The 18,255-nt window shown below is 33.8% G+C and overlaps 1 protein-coding gene across 1 annotated transcript in view; it reads right to left on the bottom strand.

The window, feature by feature from the left end:
- The window catches only part of Pkp4 (plakophilin 4), a 247,528-nt gene that overhangs the window by 78,328 nt on the left and 150,945 nt on the right, over positions 1-18,255 (bottom strand). Inside the window, exon 4 of the mRNA XM_077802620.1 lies at positions 6,367-6,401. Coding sequence (XP_077658746.1) covers positions 6,367-6,401 — 35 coding nt within the window. The remainder of the gene's footprint in view (positions 1-6,366; positions 6,402-18,255) is intronic.

Genomic DNA, 18,255 nt, shown 5'->3' with positions numbered 1-18,255 from the left:
CACATAGTATTTTCTACCACGGAGGATTTTATATGCATGCATCTGCATTCCTGCTTCCCTCAGTCCTTTACCTGTTATTCTAGTATACATTTTTAAGGATTATGATGTTTATTTTCTATTTCATTATGTATTTTCTTAAAAGATGCCTCAAACTTTGAAAGAGTATGATATGATACAAATATATAACATGTTAAGAGATATGAAGAAGTGAACAATGAAAAATGACACAGCAATAAAACAGAAACAGACTGGAGCACAAGAGAACATTCCCTCTGAACTCCTGTTCCAGCAGAATACATGAAGCTATTAGACATGAGAGGCTAAGGAAAAGACAAAGCTGAGACACAAAACAATCAACTTTTCTCCTCATGAAAGAAAATAAGATGTACATTTATGTTTTAGAAAGCAAATATGTGACACAGGTAAGCTAGAAAATGCAGAATAAGGAAGAGAGAGAAGGCACAAGGCAAGATAATGATCCAGCACAAATGCAACAAAACAATTTATTACTTCTAGGAAAGTAATACAAGACCCGAGAAAGTAAAAATGTCTGGTAGAGCTGGCAGGTCTTCTTCACTTTTTAGGAACTATTTAAAAACTTTGGATTTTTATTTTCAAACAGCCTAACTTCTCTAGCACAAGTTAAAACCAACCACTATCCACAAAAAAAAAAAAAAAAAAAAAAAAAAAAACAAGCAAGCTAGACTCTCCTGAAGTGAATTATAAAGAAATGGAAATCTTCTCTGCCTAAGGCATTCTAAGTTCTTCCTTACAAATTGCTGCTGCAGTAAGCTAGCTTTTTAAAAACGAAATTCAGCAGCTGGGCTCAGTTTTCACCATTCAACAGAATATAACATCTCGAAAGACACCTGAGTAGGCAGTGATCTCTCCGAGGCAGGAGGCACCAAACCTGCACCTTGCTAACAATTTGCCTTCTTGCTGTAAGGCTTTTAAAGGCTTAAGCTTTTCAAATCAAATTTGTAAAACCTTAAAAATGGGAGAAGAAAAGGCAGTGAAACTGTCTGCAAGCAAATGTCCAAAATATAAAGAAAAATGAGAACAATAACAGATCTTCAATCCTAATTCCTTTTGTGTAGTCCTTTCTTACATAGGAAACCAAGAAAATGAATAAAGACATGGCTTTTGTCAAAAGCTTGCCAAATCAGAGTAAACTGAAGACCTTTTAAATATTTAATTATTTTTCCCATTTAAACCACCCCTGCTCATTCTGAATAGGACTGCCTCATTTTATATAAAGATGATTTTCATAGAACATTTTCTATCTCTGCATGCACAAAACAATAAGCTTTACAGTAAGAAGTAGCAGTAAAACTGTGATTTTATCCCAATCACTAACTTGTCAAGTGCATTTATATCTACTAGAAAAAGAAACGTGAAAGAAATCAGATTTACTCTTTTATTCATAAAATCAATTTTCACTTTTTCTACCCTTGTAACTATAGCTTATTGTCATGGTTACAATTTAGATGCCATTAAGTATCTATGGCTGAAAAGCAGACAAATGTAAGAAAACACATAACTAACAATTCAGTTAAAATACCAGGAAAGACCAGTTGTGATTGCTCTGTTTGGAAGATAATGCTCTCTCCCCTGCCCTCAAAAGAAAAGAAAGAAAATGTATCTCCTAAGTGTGGAGATTGTGTCCTGAGAACAATAACAACATATGCAATTACCAGGGGCCAACTGCAGACACAACTACGTCAAGACAGGCGTATAGCACTTAATAGCTACCTATTTAATTTAAAATATATTTAAAGCTTATATAATAAATATATTTTCTATATATTTAATAGATTAGTAATCGGACTGCAGACTACTACAGTAATGAAGAGTTAAAAAAAACAAAAAAAGGTTATTTGTAATTTAAAGAATATACTATGCACATGGTAGTGTAATTGCTACTTTACTATGACAAAAATCCTGAAGATATTGGTCAAATGACTGCAGCTTAGTCAACAAGTGGGTGGAAAGGATGTCAAGGCCCCAGATATTTCAGCCCCTATCACATGTCTTCATAATCAAAGCTCATTTTCTCTGTACTGCAAACCAACACATAATTATACACAAGTGCCTGCCTAGCTTTTAGTAGTTAAAAACCTACAACTGACCTCTCCAGCTCAGCCGAGCTAGTGCACAGATTGCTGTGGGTAGAAGGAGTGCTTCATGGAGAAGCCAGATGCTTCTCCAGATCCACTTTAGGTAGCCTTTCTGGCTGGCACTGTATCTCCTTCCTAATGTTGGACAACTACCCCTGTCCCACCCCCACCCCCAACTCTACTGCTACTCCAGGAATGACAAAAACACTTGTCCTTTTGCCTAAGCTGTGGGGATGGTGGTAGTTCCTGGGCATCCTTAATTTCTTGGCTGCCTTATCACCCTGTAAATCTCTCAGAACTTCCAGCCCACACTGTCCAATTATAAGTCCTCTGGATCAAATTCCCATGTTGAACTACTTAGCATGGGTTCTGTTTTTCCAACTAAACCCTGTGTGATAGACATAGCTGTTCTTCCTGAGCTACAAAGGACTCCTATAAATCAAACACTAACCCTCCAACAGAAAAGAAAAGGGCAATCTGTAGGATACTTTTACATATTCTAGTTAATTAACGATTGATGACACTAATGAGGGACTACAGAGTATCAATCTCATATACCTGGAAGGGGGGAAAATTAATACAATCTTTCAGGAGAGCAACTTGATTACATATAGCAATAGCCTTAACAATATTGCCATGACTTAAATCTAGCCCAAGGTAAATCAAAGTAGTTTTATATCTAGGGATGTTTGCCACAGTTATCTATAACAGTGAAAAAATCAGAAACAACCCAACAGTCCCGTAATAGGGATAGGCATAAATATGGTACATATTTAAAATTTTCCTCTATGGTATTTTCCCACCTATTTTGTAAGTGTATATGATTGTTTAAGGCTCTCAAGATGTATTTCTGGGATAAACTGTGCAGAATTAAAGATGAACTTATATAAGAATTTTATATTAAAAGGTAGACATTTAGGATATAATGTCATATGAAAAAAGCAGCAAAGTACTGCATACACAGTATATTCTCAATTTTGCTTAAAAGAAAAAAAAACAAAATGTGTAACATGTTTATATGCACAGAAAGACTAATAATAAGGCTGATTCTTAAGTAATTCTTTTTATACTTTTCTGTATTTTCTAAATATCTTTTGATGAATCAATCTCTCTCTATTATATTTAGAATTAGGAGGAAAATTATTTTTAGAAATAAAAAAAGTTGAAGTGAAGGCAGCCGATAAGGTTAAGATACAAGCTTTGTGTCTTCCTCTACCACTGCTCGAAGAACTGAAACTAAAAATTAACCACAGAAAAAAAGGCATGCCAACCATCAGGAAAATATAAATCAAAACCACAGAGACACTACTTCACACCCATTAGAATGGCTGTAATGAAAAAGATAACAAGAAGTGTTGGAGAGGATGTGGAGAGAAATCACAACTCTTATGTTACTGGTGGAAATGTAAAATGATGTAGCTCTGGAAAACCAATCAGGTAGCTGCTTAAAAAAAGGAACACAGAGTTGCCATCTGATCATCAATTTGACGGTTAGATATACACTTAGGAGAAATGGAAACATGTTCACAGCAGCATTATTTGTAATAGTCCAAAGAGAAACAATCTGGATGTTTGTCAATTGATAGATAAAGAAAATGTACTATACCTGTCCAACATAATACTATTTAGCCATAAAAAGGAACAACATGCCGATATATGCTATAATAGGAGGGAACACTGAAAACATCATGCTAAATGAATGGAGCCACTCATGTGATTCCATTTACCAGAAATATCTCAAATTGGTATGTAGTTTCTTTTAAGAGTAATGAAAATGTTCTAAAATTTATTGTGATACTTGATGCACATTTCTGTAAATATATTAAAAACACAGAAGTATTCAGTTTAAATGGGTAACAGTATGGCATGAGAATTATACCTCAATAAAATTATTATAATAAAAAGAAAAATAGAAAAAGATATAAGGGAAACAAACTAAATTTGCATCAGATGTGTCAAATTATCAATAAAAAGATCTGCAACACTATGGTAAATGTCATGCTAGGCTATAAAAGTTTTAAGTGCATTGTAAGTCAAGTTAAAAACCAAAAAAACTTCTTGGGGAGTTTAAAAAAACTTACAACTGTGTGTATATATTTCTTCCAAAATATATATTTTGCTACTAAATTAAATTATTTACCTCAAGTATTTCTTTAATACTTGAGGAGGATTGGGTGTTTTTTAGGCATCGAGGCAGAAAGAAAAAAAGGGACACTTTCTAAGAGATTAGAATTTAGTTGTGAACCTAATATAACACAAATATTCCTGACGGGGTGAAACAGACTATGTTATGCATTCATGTATGCAAAAATAATTCACTTGGGTAAACTGCCTAAGGCCTACTATGCACAAAGCCCTTGGAACATTTTGTTGAACAGGGAAGACATGGTTCCTTCCCTCAGCAAAGATCTTACATACTGTGACAAAGTATGAAAAAACTGTGCATCTCACCTAACTCCCTCTGTCAGGCTCTGTCGGATTTCAGACCATTCTCTCAATACCTCCAAAGAAGAAAAAGAGGCAGATTTTTCCCTACATACACCCTGAATTTCGGCCTTGCTCTATAATTCAGCTGGCCCTTACCTACAGCACTCTGACCTATGTCTGAACCACATAATAAAGTATCAATTCACAAGGAACCATCAGTTTAATAGAAGTAATTTCCTTCTCATTTGGTTAAGGGCTTTCTTTAGTAATCACATTTATAAATGTTTGTAGAATGTTCTAAATTGCTCTCCTTTCATTAGCTCAAATCCACACATCCAGACCATCTGTAAAATTGGCTCTTGATTCTGATTCTTCCAGTTGTTTCAAAGGTACCACTAACTTGCATAGACTGTTATTACTGTCTATGCAACTCCAAACTACACAACCTCTATATCCTGAGGAATCACCTCCTCCACATGGTCTCACATACCAAATTCTGTAATAAGCTTTCACTTGTTCTTTCTAATCACCAGTTTTTCCTCCCTCCGGTTCATAGTTCTGCTTCTCACAAGGAATGCTTAAATTATGTGAATTTTGCTTAAAAGGGTTTCAGGGTCTCCTTATGATCACTGAATAAAGGTCCTTGGAATTTAAAATTTCTACAATCTGACCCAATCACACTTTGCACCTCTAACCATCTCCCAAACCAATTTTAAAAGTTCCCACATGACACTTCTATTTCTATTGTCTGCTGTCCAGTGACAATGCCTTCTCCACAGTGTGGCCACCTGTGAAGACCAGGGGCACTCCAGGCCCATCGTCTTTGCAGAGCTATTTCAGAAGTGGTCTATTTCTACCAATGTTCCCCACACAATACTTATTTGGCAGTTAACCATGGATTATTTCATGGTCTGTGTTTAACTGTTATTTATAAGTCTCAGATAGCTTTTCACATGTCTCTACTGTATCAACAATTTGAATAAACAGTATATTGGGACTAACTTCTTTGTAAAACAGCAGAGTATCTTGTATGTACTACAAACAAAAAATGCAGATAAACTGAGATGCTAGGCATTTGGTGATCTAAGTTTCCCTCAATTCAATTGTTTGGAAACTGCCAAAGTGTTTAGATATCAAGGTCTACTCTTTAAGGAGGAGAGGAAGACACAAGCCATCACTATCTGACATAGTAACCAGCACATGATGAGAGTGCTCAATAAACATTTATTCAATAAAAATTAATAAGACATCAAATATTCAAGATATAGAGAGATAATTTATCTTTTGTATGTGGTGAATTTAAGATTAAAAAAATAATAAAAGAGGTTAAAACCTGCCAGACTATATTTAGTCCAAATTAGAAGTTACCAGATATTTTATATGGGGTTACACAAAGAAAATGAACATTTCAAACAACTTTTCTCTGAGTATGAGAAATACTATGAAACAAAAGACCTGATTTGTATTAACGATTTGCCATCTTTCTCAGATTATACAATATCCTATTCTCCAAAGTCATCCTCTGTTTCCTTATGACTGAAAATAAAATTTTTAGATGTAGGGTTGATATTAAAAATGGTGCTATATAAGCCTTTAATTTTATAATTGACATACATAAATGTATTCAATTATGTTAAATTTTATGTTACAAATATTAAGAATTACTACTTTAAATCAAAGTAGCTCAACACTATTATTATCAACGAATTTGCTTGGCTTACTTTACCAGCAGATAGTAAATTAAAGAGCAGGCTAAGTAATTGCTTTTGTGTGTATATGTAAAACATAAAAATACTTTTATATAACAACAAAAAAATCATACCTGTTGATCTCCAAGGAAATGACTTCTCAGTTGAGCTACAGAAAAAGAAGGAAAAGATGGAATCTTTATTTTCCTTGTTATAAATTTAACTGTGGACTTGTTTAGCATATAAACATGTTAATTTTCACATTCAATTATATAAAAGTATAAAAACCTCAAATAAAAATTTTAAAATCACTCCTCTAAGTAAATTAATTTTTACAAAGTACTTACTCTTCCATATCAATTTGGGACAAACTATTTTTACTTTGAAATTAAGGCCCACTATTTTTCTTGCATAAGACAAAACGTCACAACTACATGTGATATTCATGGTACTGAAATGATGTACTGTACTATTTTTGTGATAACATGAAAATTTTAGATACAACATATATACTTTAAGAACCCCAAATGGCTATTTAAGAAGTTCATTTATTTAATTTATTTCCAAAGGAAACCATTAGACACTACAATTAACATAAAAGTCAATGGGGTCAGTTTTGAAGCAAATGTTGCCTTATAAAATTAAAGAATTTAACAGAACTTTACATTAAAAAATAAGATCTTACAAGTCAGGATAAAACTTTAGTCATGTATTTTCCTTTGCTTATAGCATATGTATTTAAAATTTTGAACATAAAAGCATTTTGGTGTGCCTATTTCTCCCAGCCCTGACCCAATCATTATGGCATGAGAGGGACAGTGGATTAGAACACAGCAACAACAGGCTGGATTATTAAGGATTTGTTAAGTAGATTAAGTACTTCAAATACATCATCTCCACTTCATATATGTTATGGGCTTTAAATTATTCATGGCCACCTTATGAATAGGTACATCATTGTATTTATTTTACAAATAAAACACATGGTGGCATCTAGAAATGCTAGAATCAAAGCCAGAATGGTCTGATTCCAGTCAGTGTACAGCAAAACAGGTATGATCCTATTTTTTGCATTATACATATATAGAAAGAGTTCTGTAAAAATTAAAAAAAAAACAACCAATATGAGGGGTAAGAAAAGGAGAATATTTTTCTTTTTAAACATTTGTTTAATTTTTTCCCCCTGAAACCAGAACAAACAAACTCATATATATTTAAGTACTTTTGGAGTTCTTATTAAATTTACAAAATAGATGTGTTCCTCTGGGCTTAAGGATCTACCATATAAAACAAAGGACTTGGATTAGATGAAGGGAAAAGTCCTTTCTGTGCTATATTTCTATAACCCCTTGATATTTTCCCCAAGTCATTTAAAGGGTTAATGGAACTCTTGCTAGTTGAGAACCCTAGATTAAGTCACAACTGCCTGTACTTCAATTTTGGGTGTGATTTGCCTTTTCTTCATCACAGGCACAGCAGCTCACATTCTAGGACCTTGAGCTAGCTGCAGGCAGGGGGACATGTTCCCAATGAATGGAGTCAATCAGTTAATGTTAATCTTCTCCAGAGCTCCACTGATGTTCCTTTATCAGATGTAATCTTAACTGATTTCAAAAGGGACTGATGGGTGAAGAAAAGAAAAATTTGGTCAAATATCAGTAATGGCATATTTGTCTTGCTCCTGAGAGTAGGTCACCACTGTCTTTGGCTTCAAAAGTAGTTCCCTACATTTAATTTCAATTCTCTTGAATTTGTTTTTATTACTTAACTCTATTATCTAAATTAGTTTTCTAAGCACTAAGACTGCTATTCAACTGTGTTCCTTTCAAAACAATTATGCTTTATGTCAACATTAAAATACATGGTACATCAAATGCCACCCAGAAATGTCATTAATATGCTTCAAGTTTCTAGGGACTATCATGAAAGTTTATTAATTATTGAGTTTGAAACTTACAGAATTTAATGAACTATCTTTACAAGATTTTTTGTCTTTGAAACTGTAAGTCAAAGAATATAATTCTGGCTAATTGCTCAAATTGGGCAGAGGCTGTGGCTATTTTGCTCACCTCTCTATATTAAGTTCTAATATACTACCAGGCACACAGGAATAGCTTAATGTATATATTGTTACAATACAAATTGAAAAGGCTTTTGATCACCACAATATAAGTTAATCCTAAGTGAAGAAAAATGGGAAGGTTTGGTTAAAGTTAATTTTCCCTATACTGTTTTTTTGTTGTTGTTGTTGGTTCTGGGAATTGAGCTCCGGGGCACTCAACAACGGAGCCACATCCTTAGCCCTATTTTGTATTTTATTTAGAGACAGGATCTCACTGAGTTGCTTAGCACCTTGCCATTGCTGAGGCTGGCTTTGTGTTCACGTTTCTTCTGTCTTAACTTCCTGAGCCACTGGGATTACAGGCATGCTCCACTATGCCCGGTTTTCCCTGGACTTTTTAAGGTAAAAGATACAAATCATTAGGAAAAGAAACTAATAATAAGGATGAAATATAAGCAGAAAGTTCCTGGTATATTCTGAAGAGCATATAATTCTGCCCAATTACCTTCACACGAAATTCTACAATGCTGTGTAATAACTGCTCATTATATGTTATTCAGAACAGTCTATTTCCCTTTTGAACTACTTACTTTAAACGATTCTCAAATTGTTCTCTACTTTGGGATTCAGGGATTGAAGAATAAATACATGGAATTTTAAAATGTTCTTTCAAGTCACTGAATGCAACCCACTTTTTTTTTTTTTTTTTGTAAAGAACAATTAGAGGTAGATCCATGTTAGAAACAGCAGAGACAGCTTTGAGTTAGGAATGTAGGCTTATTTCCTGTTAGTTTGTTGGTTTTTTCTTTCTTTCTCTTTAAATATCTATTCCTAGAAATACTTCTCCAACTTACACTGGATGTCTACAATGTATCTTCAGGCACTGTGCCCACAAGTGACTCCACCCTGGTTCCGTTTTACTTCTGAAGATGCCAAACAGCTTTTGCTCTAGGAGCTTCCATTGAAATATGGAACACATTTAAAAATACAAGCACTGATCATCCGGGATAACTCTGTTTCTATGGGAAGATATATTCATAATTTCTAATAATTATTGACAACCTTTAGAATGAAATCTATTCATAAGTTTGGGACTGTCTGATCAGACAATGAACATCAAAAATTAGCAAATTAACAAATCAAAGCAATTTATTTTAATCTAAAATATTAGTTTAGTTTTAAGGAAGGCATTATGCATTTGTCATAATGTAGTAAGTAGTATAAAATTCCACATACTTGTGAAATTCTTTTTCATTCACAGATATAAATGGCCATTTACAGAGGTACAGTGTGTTTGAAAATCCTCCTTATTCTGATAGTTTGTACTATTAAGAGTCAGGAAACTTGCCTATGCATACTCCCCTGTAGCCAGAGAGCAAGGGTCCAGAGGGGCCATGTGAGATGAACATAGTGGTATGTTGAAAATTTGCAGTGGACACAGTTCCTGGACATCCAGATTTAGAATCTCGCTCTTGGGCCTTACTAGAAATTCTATGAGTTGACACCCAATACCTGCTTAAACAGGGCAGAGAGAATTCTATTGTTTGCAACTTAAAATCCTCACTGGTATTATTATTATCATAAAACTAAGAAACACAAACAGGTCCTCTGAATGAGCCCAAGCCTCACTCCTCAACTGCATACTGGATATATAACATACATCTTATTTGACACATTAAGATTCTTTCCCCCAGTGTGATTCCTCTTTAGTTATTACCCCCTGGTCATTTAAATGAGGAGCAAGAATCATTTTACTATTGGTTTTCTCTAACAGTGTGTAAGCTCTGCAAGGGCATCAAAGTCTACAATGTTCACAGATATGTCACCAGAAGCAAAGGCAGTGTCTGGCACATGGCTACTAGTCAAAACACACATGCTTTGAATTCATCTCTATAAGCACTGACATGGGCTGGGCCTTCACCCTCTCAGGGAGTTTTGGCTGGATCATTCTTTCACTCTTTTCCCTCACTCATCTTCCTGGCTTTAATTTCTCTTCCTTTCAGGGTCTCTTCCTGATACTGCTGCAGTGATTTTTCAAAAACTCAAATCTAATGTCATTATCTTGCTGCTAACACACAACATCTTAGAGGTTAAAATGCAAACATCTTAGTGTGGCAAAGATTCAAACATCTCAGATGGCACAGAAGGTCTTCCACCAACTGGCTCCTAGTTTACCCTTTCCCACACAAACTTGCATTCTAGCTGATTCCAAGTACTTGTGGTTGCTTCACACACCAAGCTGCTTCACACTTCCAATACTATTTTTGGGGTAGAACATGCAGGAACATAGTCTGGAAATTCTTTCAGAATTTCTGGAATTCCAGAATGGCTTATGCAGGTGCCAAGTAACAATATACCTGTATTATATACCTACTGAAGTGTATAGTCTAATACAATTTACCTTCATTTTGTCACTTCCTATTATAACAGGAATATCCTTGGAAAAATGCTCTACTTAATTAAATCATCCACTGCAATTTCTCCTTGCCCTAACCCTCAACAAGAATGTCATGAGCTCATTTTATATTAATAATTAATTGGCATGGTGAGAAGTGGGGACTGGCAGACTGAGGTGGAATAGAGGGCTCCCTAATACCTACAAACCTTCTTCTGATGTTCTAAGAACTCATATTACCACCAATAGGTAAATATCATAACTATTTTTGTTTTTTCTATATTTGGAAAATAGGGAGCTCATCTACTGCTTTTAGTTAGACAAGGATTGACTAAGAAATCCTTTACATTGTAGACTGACTATCAGAACAACTACAATAGGTAGAAAAAATTTAAAAAATATATATATCATGATTATTCTTCCCAAGACAGGTGTGGATAGCTCCTTATTGTTCCACTAGACTAATTAGGAAATTATAAAACACAAAGGTCAATAGAAAAAACAGGCAATGAAAGTAAACTGCTTTGCTTGATTGAAGGAGAGGGGAGTTGAAAGGCCAATGGATGTATCCACCTACCACATTACTGTCCTTAAGGGGCTCTGAGAAGCACTAGCCTAGGCAGTAGGATTTCTTGGCAATAATACTCCAAACGTTATTCTTGGTATTTAACTACATTTTGGGAACCTCTTCACCAACCTAACAAAAATAAAAACTCTTCCCCCAAGTTCATGTTTTTTTACTGACTGGATTTCTCTTCACCATGCAGTCAGATCTTGGGCAATTTTCTGTTTGGATAGAGGTTGATGTCTGTCTTCCTAGCAAAGGACTTTTTAATCCATTCTCCCTAGCTTTTCATCTGGATAGCCATTCTTCCCCTTTCTTCCAAAGGCTATTTCCAAGATCTCAGCTGTCAGGAAAAGTGAAAACATGACAGGAGACCTGTAATTGTAGTTTAGTTATTTTTGTTTGTGTTATGACTTTGCCCCTAACAATGGCACATACTTATAATTTGGACCAAGAGACATAACAAATGACACAGGGCAAAGGGTTTCTTTTCATAATTATTTATATGATCTGAGGGTGATACTGAGGTTATAGAAAACAGAGAGCACAAGAATTAAAGATGGTGTCCTTCATATAGAATACAGCAGCTGCTGACACAGCAGCAAGAGGACACAAACCTTGAGTTGCTGCAGATATTGATTTGCATTGATCTGTGTCCACTGCAAACCCAGTGGAGAGTGTGAACAACAGAATGAACAAACTGGACAGCTGTGGGAAGACAGATCTGAATGTCTGGATTGCCAGAAAGGTCAAAGATCATGTCTGATACACATATTTCTGATACACTTGTTACCTGACAAACTTGACCATTCTCTTAGAATGTACTTTTACAATTTTAGTCTTTAAAGAAATCCCGAGCACAGAGACAGCAAAGAACGGCACATAGGTATAATCTTGGTTTCCACTGGTTGTTCGCAAGCTTGAGTAAGATGCGTCATCGAGGTGAGTATTTTTGGTTTATTCCTGACCCTATTTTGTTTTTATGATTTTTTCATTTCAGCTTTTCTTGATGTGACTCTACAATACTTTTGAACCCCTATAACACCTGTCTAAAATGCATTCCAGGGAAAGTTAAAATGTAAATAAATAACATTATGACCTATCTTCTAAAGAGAAAACTGCTCATTTGATGCACAGTGAAAACATAAAGGGAACAGGAAATACACATCAAGTAACCTTCGTGGGGACTAGTGGTAAATACATCTCAGAAGATGATAAATGTTTTTTGACAAAAGCATTTTGTGTCAGTACTTAGAATTTATGAATAAAAGATTCTGAAGACCATATGGGAAGGGGAAAGATCAAAGAGGATGCAGTACTAGACAAAAATGAGACAAACATCCCCTCTGGCATCCTCATAAATTACACAGGAAGCAGGACTTCTGTTGAGGCCCACTCCACAACAGGTGCTCTTACTAGCCAAAGTAGAAGTCAGAAAACAAGGGTTTTTCTAACATCTCACTTGACATTTGAAAGAGTGAAAACAACTGGGAATTATATGTGTCCAGGGACTGCCAAAATGCTACTGTGTTTCTCATTTCTAATCTTCCAGAACCCTCCAAAGGTGAAGAAACTAAAGGGAAAACTTTAAAAAATATGAAAGAAAAAGTACACATAAACATACTCTTTTTTTTCAGAAATGAATAAAACAATTTAAATATTATAATTTTAAATAAAGCTGAAGCTAGTGAGGAGTAGGAAAAAGTTCCTAATTTTTCTACTCCATGAGATTGAGCAGAACACCAACACAGGACTAAGTTGTATAGATCTATAATAAGACACACCCCAGTATCCAACCCTCATTCTTCATAATTTCAAATCGTTTGGTTTATGATATGATACATACAATTTAATTTTGTACATAGGATTTAAAAAGCTTTGAAAACTCTATGGAAAAAAATATTTTTAAAAGGAATTTTAAGCCTATTTTTTTTAAACTTTCACTTTCACTTTTAAAATTTACTTGATAATTTAAATGGCCCTTGGGAGACGTTTGTTTATTAGCCAGATTAAGGTTTGAAAATGCACAGAGGAAACCCTCTCACTTTTTAACAGAGCAGATAGAATCATGAAAATCACATGCAGGAATTTTTCTTACACATATAGATCATGTTCTAAGCCTTAATTTTTGATTAAATATTTTTACTGGATAAGTTTAGATATGCAAAAGCATATGATTTATTCACATGCGATTTTTTGCTACTCATATAAAGATACTATCAAATTTAGTGTGTATCTAAAGAATGATATTCATTTTCTGTCACTGCTTACCTTGAATAAGGATTTATTTTTAACTTTTATGAAGAATGAAGTTAATTTCTAAGAAAAAACCATTCCAATTATGAAAACAAAAAGAAAACATAAATTTCTTAAATTTCTGCTTTTTTTCTGGAAATTAAAAAAACCTATTTTTATTATAATAGCATTTTCGGCTCTTTATTCACAGATAAGTACCATAAGAAGCTGTTTTAGTGCTAAAGCAGGAGTGAATTCACAAGAGGAATAGCGTACAGATCTAGGATCATCAATAACTGTCCACAAAAAGGAACAGATCCATAAGGATACAGTCAATATTTGGGAAAACACATGCTGCATTTCTGTGCAAGAAAGACATCTGAAAGCTAGGGGAGTGTTTTAGAATGTTTTAGATCCCTTCTGAAAAACTCTCATAGATTCCTAATTTGTCCCACATACCCTTACCCACCCTAGTTTCCTTTTCTTCTTTACTGCACCCCTGCAAACCCCCACCAAATGTGTAGAATTTTAAACTACCAAATTGGGGAATGAAACCGAAAAATGCTTATTAGAAAGAATAGATAGAATGATTATAATGAAAGATCAAGGAAAAGTCTTATAAAACAGGTACCTAAAAACAGTACTGAAATACAGTGTATGGGGGGTAGGTTCATAAACACTGTTCAGTGAATGAACAGGTACCCTCCATGGCAATCTGACAAGGTGATTGGCTGGTCAGGACTCTCTTAAATTTCTAAGTTTAGTGTCCTGTATCCCTCTTGTTAGAAATATGAATCCAGAGGAGTAAGAATTCATAACATGACAGAGAAGACTGTTGAGTCGCTTAATCTTTCTTCTCCCTTTTTCCCCACTTCTTCATTCACTGCCACAATGAATCAGTGGTATTGATGGAAAAGGTATCGTGGAGGATTTGGAACATACTGTGAAAATTCATGACCTATACAATTTAAAAATCAGGGCTAATGAATGGTCTTCTTTATTTAATCTTTTGAAAAGAATATCAGATTTTAAATTAAAATCCTGTAACTTTAAGAAATAATAATACTTTTATGAAAAATGAAAAAAGTTGTCTTTAATTTTTAAAACTAAATCAGTTATATAACATTTAAAACACATACAATAGAAGCAGTATAATGAACTTTATGTATTTATTACCCAGCTTTAACAAAAGTGACCATGTGATGAAACTTATCCATCTTCACCACCATCATGATTTTCTCTACATTACTAGTTTGAAGCAAACCCATCTTATTACTTCAGTAATAAACACTTTAAATGCATCTCTAAATATTAACCATAATAGCATTACACACCAAAAAACTAACAAAATATTCTAAATACCAATAAACACCTAGTCAATATTCAAATTTCCTGTTTCAACTTTTAAAAACAGTTGGTTTGCTTGAATCAGGACCAAACAAGGTCCACCTGTTGTAAATGGTTGCTTGTCTCTAAAAATCTCTTAATGTATTTTAAACTTCCCCCATTATTCTCTTCCTATTTAAAATTATTTCATTTGTATTGTAGAATTCCTGGAAGCGTGAATCTAATTCATGCATCCACATACTGTCATTTGACATGTTCCTCTGTTTCCTGTATTTCCCATAAACTAATATTAATATCTAGATGCTTGAGCAATTTATTGGCAAGGATACATCATAGGTGATATTAGATGCTTTAGCAATTTTTTTTGGCAAGAACACATCATAGGTAATAGTACTTTCCATTGCATCAAACTTGAAGATCATTAATCTCTGACTGTCTCCAATTTTGTGATGTCAACATAAGATAGATGGTGAATCAGGCTGATACATTCATCGCAAACTTTACACCACCTATCTTATCTGGTCATTTTAACAGCCATGATCATTGGTTTAGATTATTTATTTCATCATTGGTTGCAATCACACAACATTTTGACTTCTAGACTTATTATTTTGTTTTTTTTAGATGGTATAATTGTTTATGTAGAAAATCAAGAAGAATGATCAAAAAGTTCCTAAAATCAGATTAAGCAAATTTGTAGAATAAGATATTAATATACATGTCAATTGTTTTTCTGTGTATCTTATTTTTAATGTGCTACTTTATTCAATAATATACTTTTTGCCTTTGCAATTACACTTGTAAGAAACATAACATTGTTTCACTTATTATTTAAATTAAGTTTTTACTGAAATATTACATCTTGATATGTAACACTTAAAACACATACAACAAAATGCTATTGTTAATGCTGCTCAGAAAATAGATATACATCCATATTTTGTACTTCTTAAGCACCAGTAATCGTATTATGGTTGGTAATTTTACTTCAAATTTCTCGGTGGCTCAAATAGCATCATTATTGCTAATCTAACTAAAGCTGGGGAAGGTCAACCTATAATTAACTTAGATTGCAGCAAAGACCATACATCACAGAATTCTAAAATAATTGGCTATTATTTGTTCTTCTCCAATTAAAAAGATGATAAAATAAATAAACATACATATACATCCCACACCCCATCCTTAAATTATAAGCAGTCCTTTAATGCAGACCACAGTGTATCAAAACTAGTTGATGGTGGTTAGTATGTGTAGTTTTTAATGTAAGATTTTTTTTTTAATATTTAAAAATCTGTCTAGAGGATTTTCTCTTCTTCTGTTATAGAGTGTTTTTCTCTCCATTTAATTGTGGAGTAACATAATAGCAGAGTGAAAAAAAATCTATGCAAAAACAGATTAGATTGATTTGTTATTAAATAGATCGTGAAGCCTCAGGGAGGAAAGCTCTAATAACAATTCAGACACCACCAAGTCTGGCAAACTTATCAGGTTTTTTTCCTTCTCCCTAGGCAGACATGCCATGTTCGTTTTTACAGCTAGTTGATTAACTGCTGAAAATGCACTAATGGATGGCCCTCACTTTAGGCAGATAATCACATTTTCAATTTCCTTTTTCATCATTGGTTTAGAGCTATATTCAGTAGTTCTCTGAAGGGTTAAGGAAACATCCTGTCATACACATCACTCTTTCTGCTCTTAACCTGCCAAATTGTAATGAGAATGTGAGTTTAATTCAAACCTTCTTTTATTTCATTATGAAGATTCAAGTGATTAAATGAAGGAATCGCAAACTTTTCTCTGTAATAATTAACTGAAGAAAGTGCATTGGTAATGATATATATTTTTAAGGATGTTTTCCAGGATTTTTGAATTAATATGTACATGACTTCTTGTACCATGTTTGGGATTAACCAAGAATTAAAACAGTTGTCAGTATTTCCAGACAGGAGACAAAATAGTGGTGGTAGAGGTGTGGCGGGAGGTTAGGGACTTTTATGTCAATTATGTAAAAAATGCTCAGTAGCTATTTTTCTTTTCTTACTATATAATTATAAAGAAGCATTTTTTAGCTACAAATATGATAATCAAAGACACCAATATGATGCCTCCTGGGACAAGGCCAGGATAGCCAATGCAATCCAGTCAATACAGAACTCTGCATCAAACAGGAATGTATTTTATGCTGCTACAAAGGCACAATGTCATCTTGTAGACAAGTCTCCTCCTGCTATAATGGAAATTACTAACCTTTTGCATCTTTATATTTCTAGAAAAAAAGAAAAGGCATACATATTTGTTGAGTGTATTTGGAAAGATAAATATTTGCAGAAAAAATAAATGCAGAGTCGTTAAAAGAAATGTGGAAACAGAAAATAATGTTAGTATCATTAAGTTGCATGTTAGGATAATTTGGGATCCATGACCATATAGCATATATAGAAGGTTTTTTTCTTCTATAAACCTATCATAATACTAAAACATTCATATTCTAAAAATTGATCAATATGGATACTTTGTGCTATATTGTACTAGAACCTCTACCATTTAAAAAATACATTCCAAAATTAATTTAGGTAATGGAAAAAAATACCCTAAGACTAATGATAGAACTAAAAAGAATAGGCCAAATTATTCATTAGAAAAATGAGCAAAGAATATAAATAGAAGAGAAAACTCAAATGGGTCATTGCATACAAAAAGATGCTCAGCTCCACTAACTAATAAAAAAATGCAAAGTAGGATGAGATAAAACATTAGATTTGCAAAAACCAAGATCCTTCTCAGTATTAAATTTTGGGCAAGAGAGACCAAGAATGGAGAGGGAGGAAGAGGTCGGGGAGGAATAATAATGGAGGGAGGGAAGAAGAAGGAGAGTGACTTTGAAATTTATACAATGTTCAAGAGGGTTCATTGCTGAACTATTTCAAAAAGAAACTGAGCAAGATCCAGACAAATTAAAAACGCACATTCATTATTACATAAACACTCCATTTCTAAAAATGCATTTTCCAGCATCATATATGTGTGAACCAAGAAACATTCAAGAAGATCATTGTTAACATGGATGGAACTGGAGAATAATAAGTTAAATAAAATGAGTCAGGCAAAGTAAGACAAATACCTCATGTTCTCACTTAAATGTGGGAGCTAAAAAGTTTATCTCAAAGTAGGAGAGAGTGGTTACCACATAAAAAAGTTTATCTCAAAGTATGAGAGCTTGGGATGGGTAGGGGAAGGCAGGGAAGGAGAGAGAGTGGTTAATAGGAACAAGGGTACAGTTGGGTAGGAGGAATAATTTCTAATGTTCTATACCACAGTAGGATAACTATGATTGATAACCATTAGTTGAATATTTCAAAATGGCTAGTAGATAGTACTTTGGATATTCCCAACACAATGTCTGAGATGACAGATGT

Source organism: Urocitellus parryii, chromosome 1, assembly GCF_045843805.1.
Source record: "Urocitellus parryii isolate mUroPar1 chromosome 1, mUroPar1.hap1, whole genome shotgun sequence".
Lineage (NCBI taxonomy): Eukaryota > Metazoa > Chordata > Mammalia > Rodentia > Sciuridae > Urocitellus > Urocitellus parryii.
This window is presented reverse-complemented; position numbering and strand designations above follow the sequence as displayed.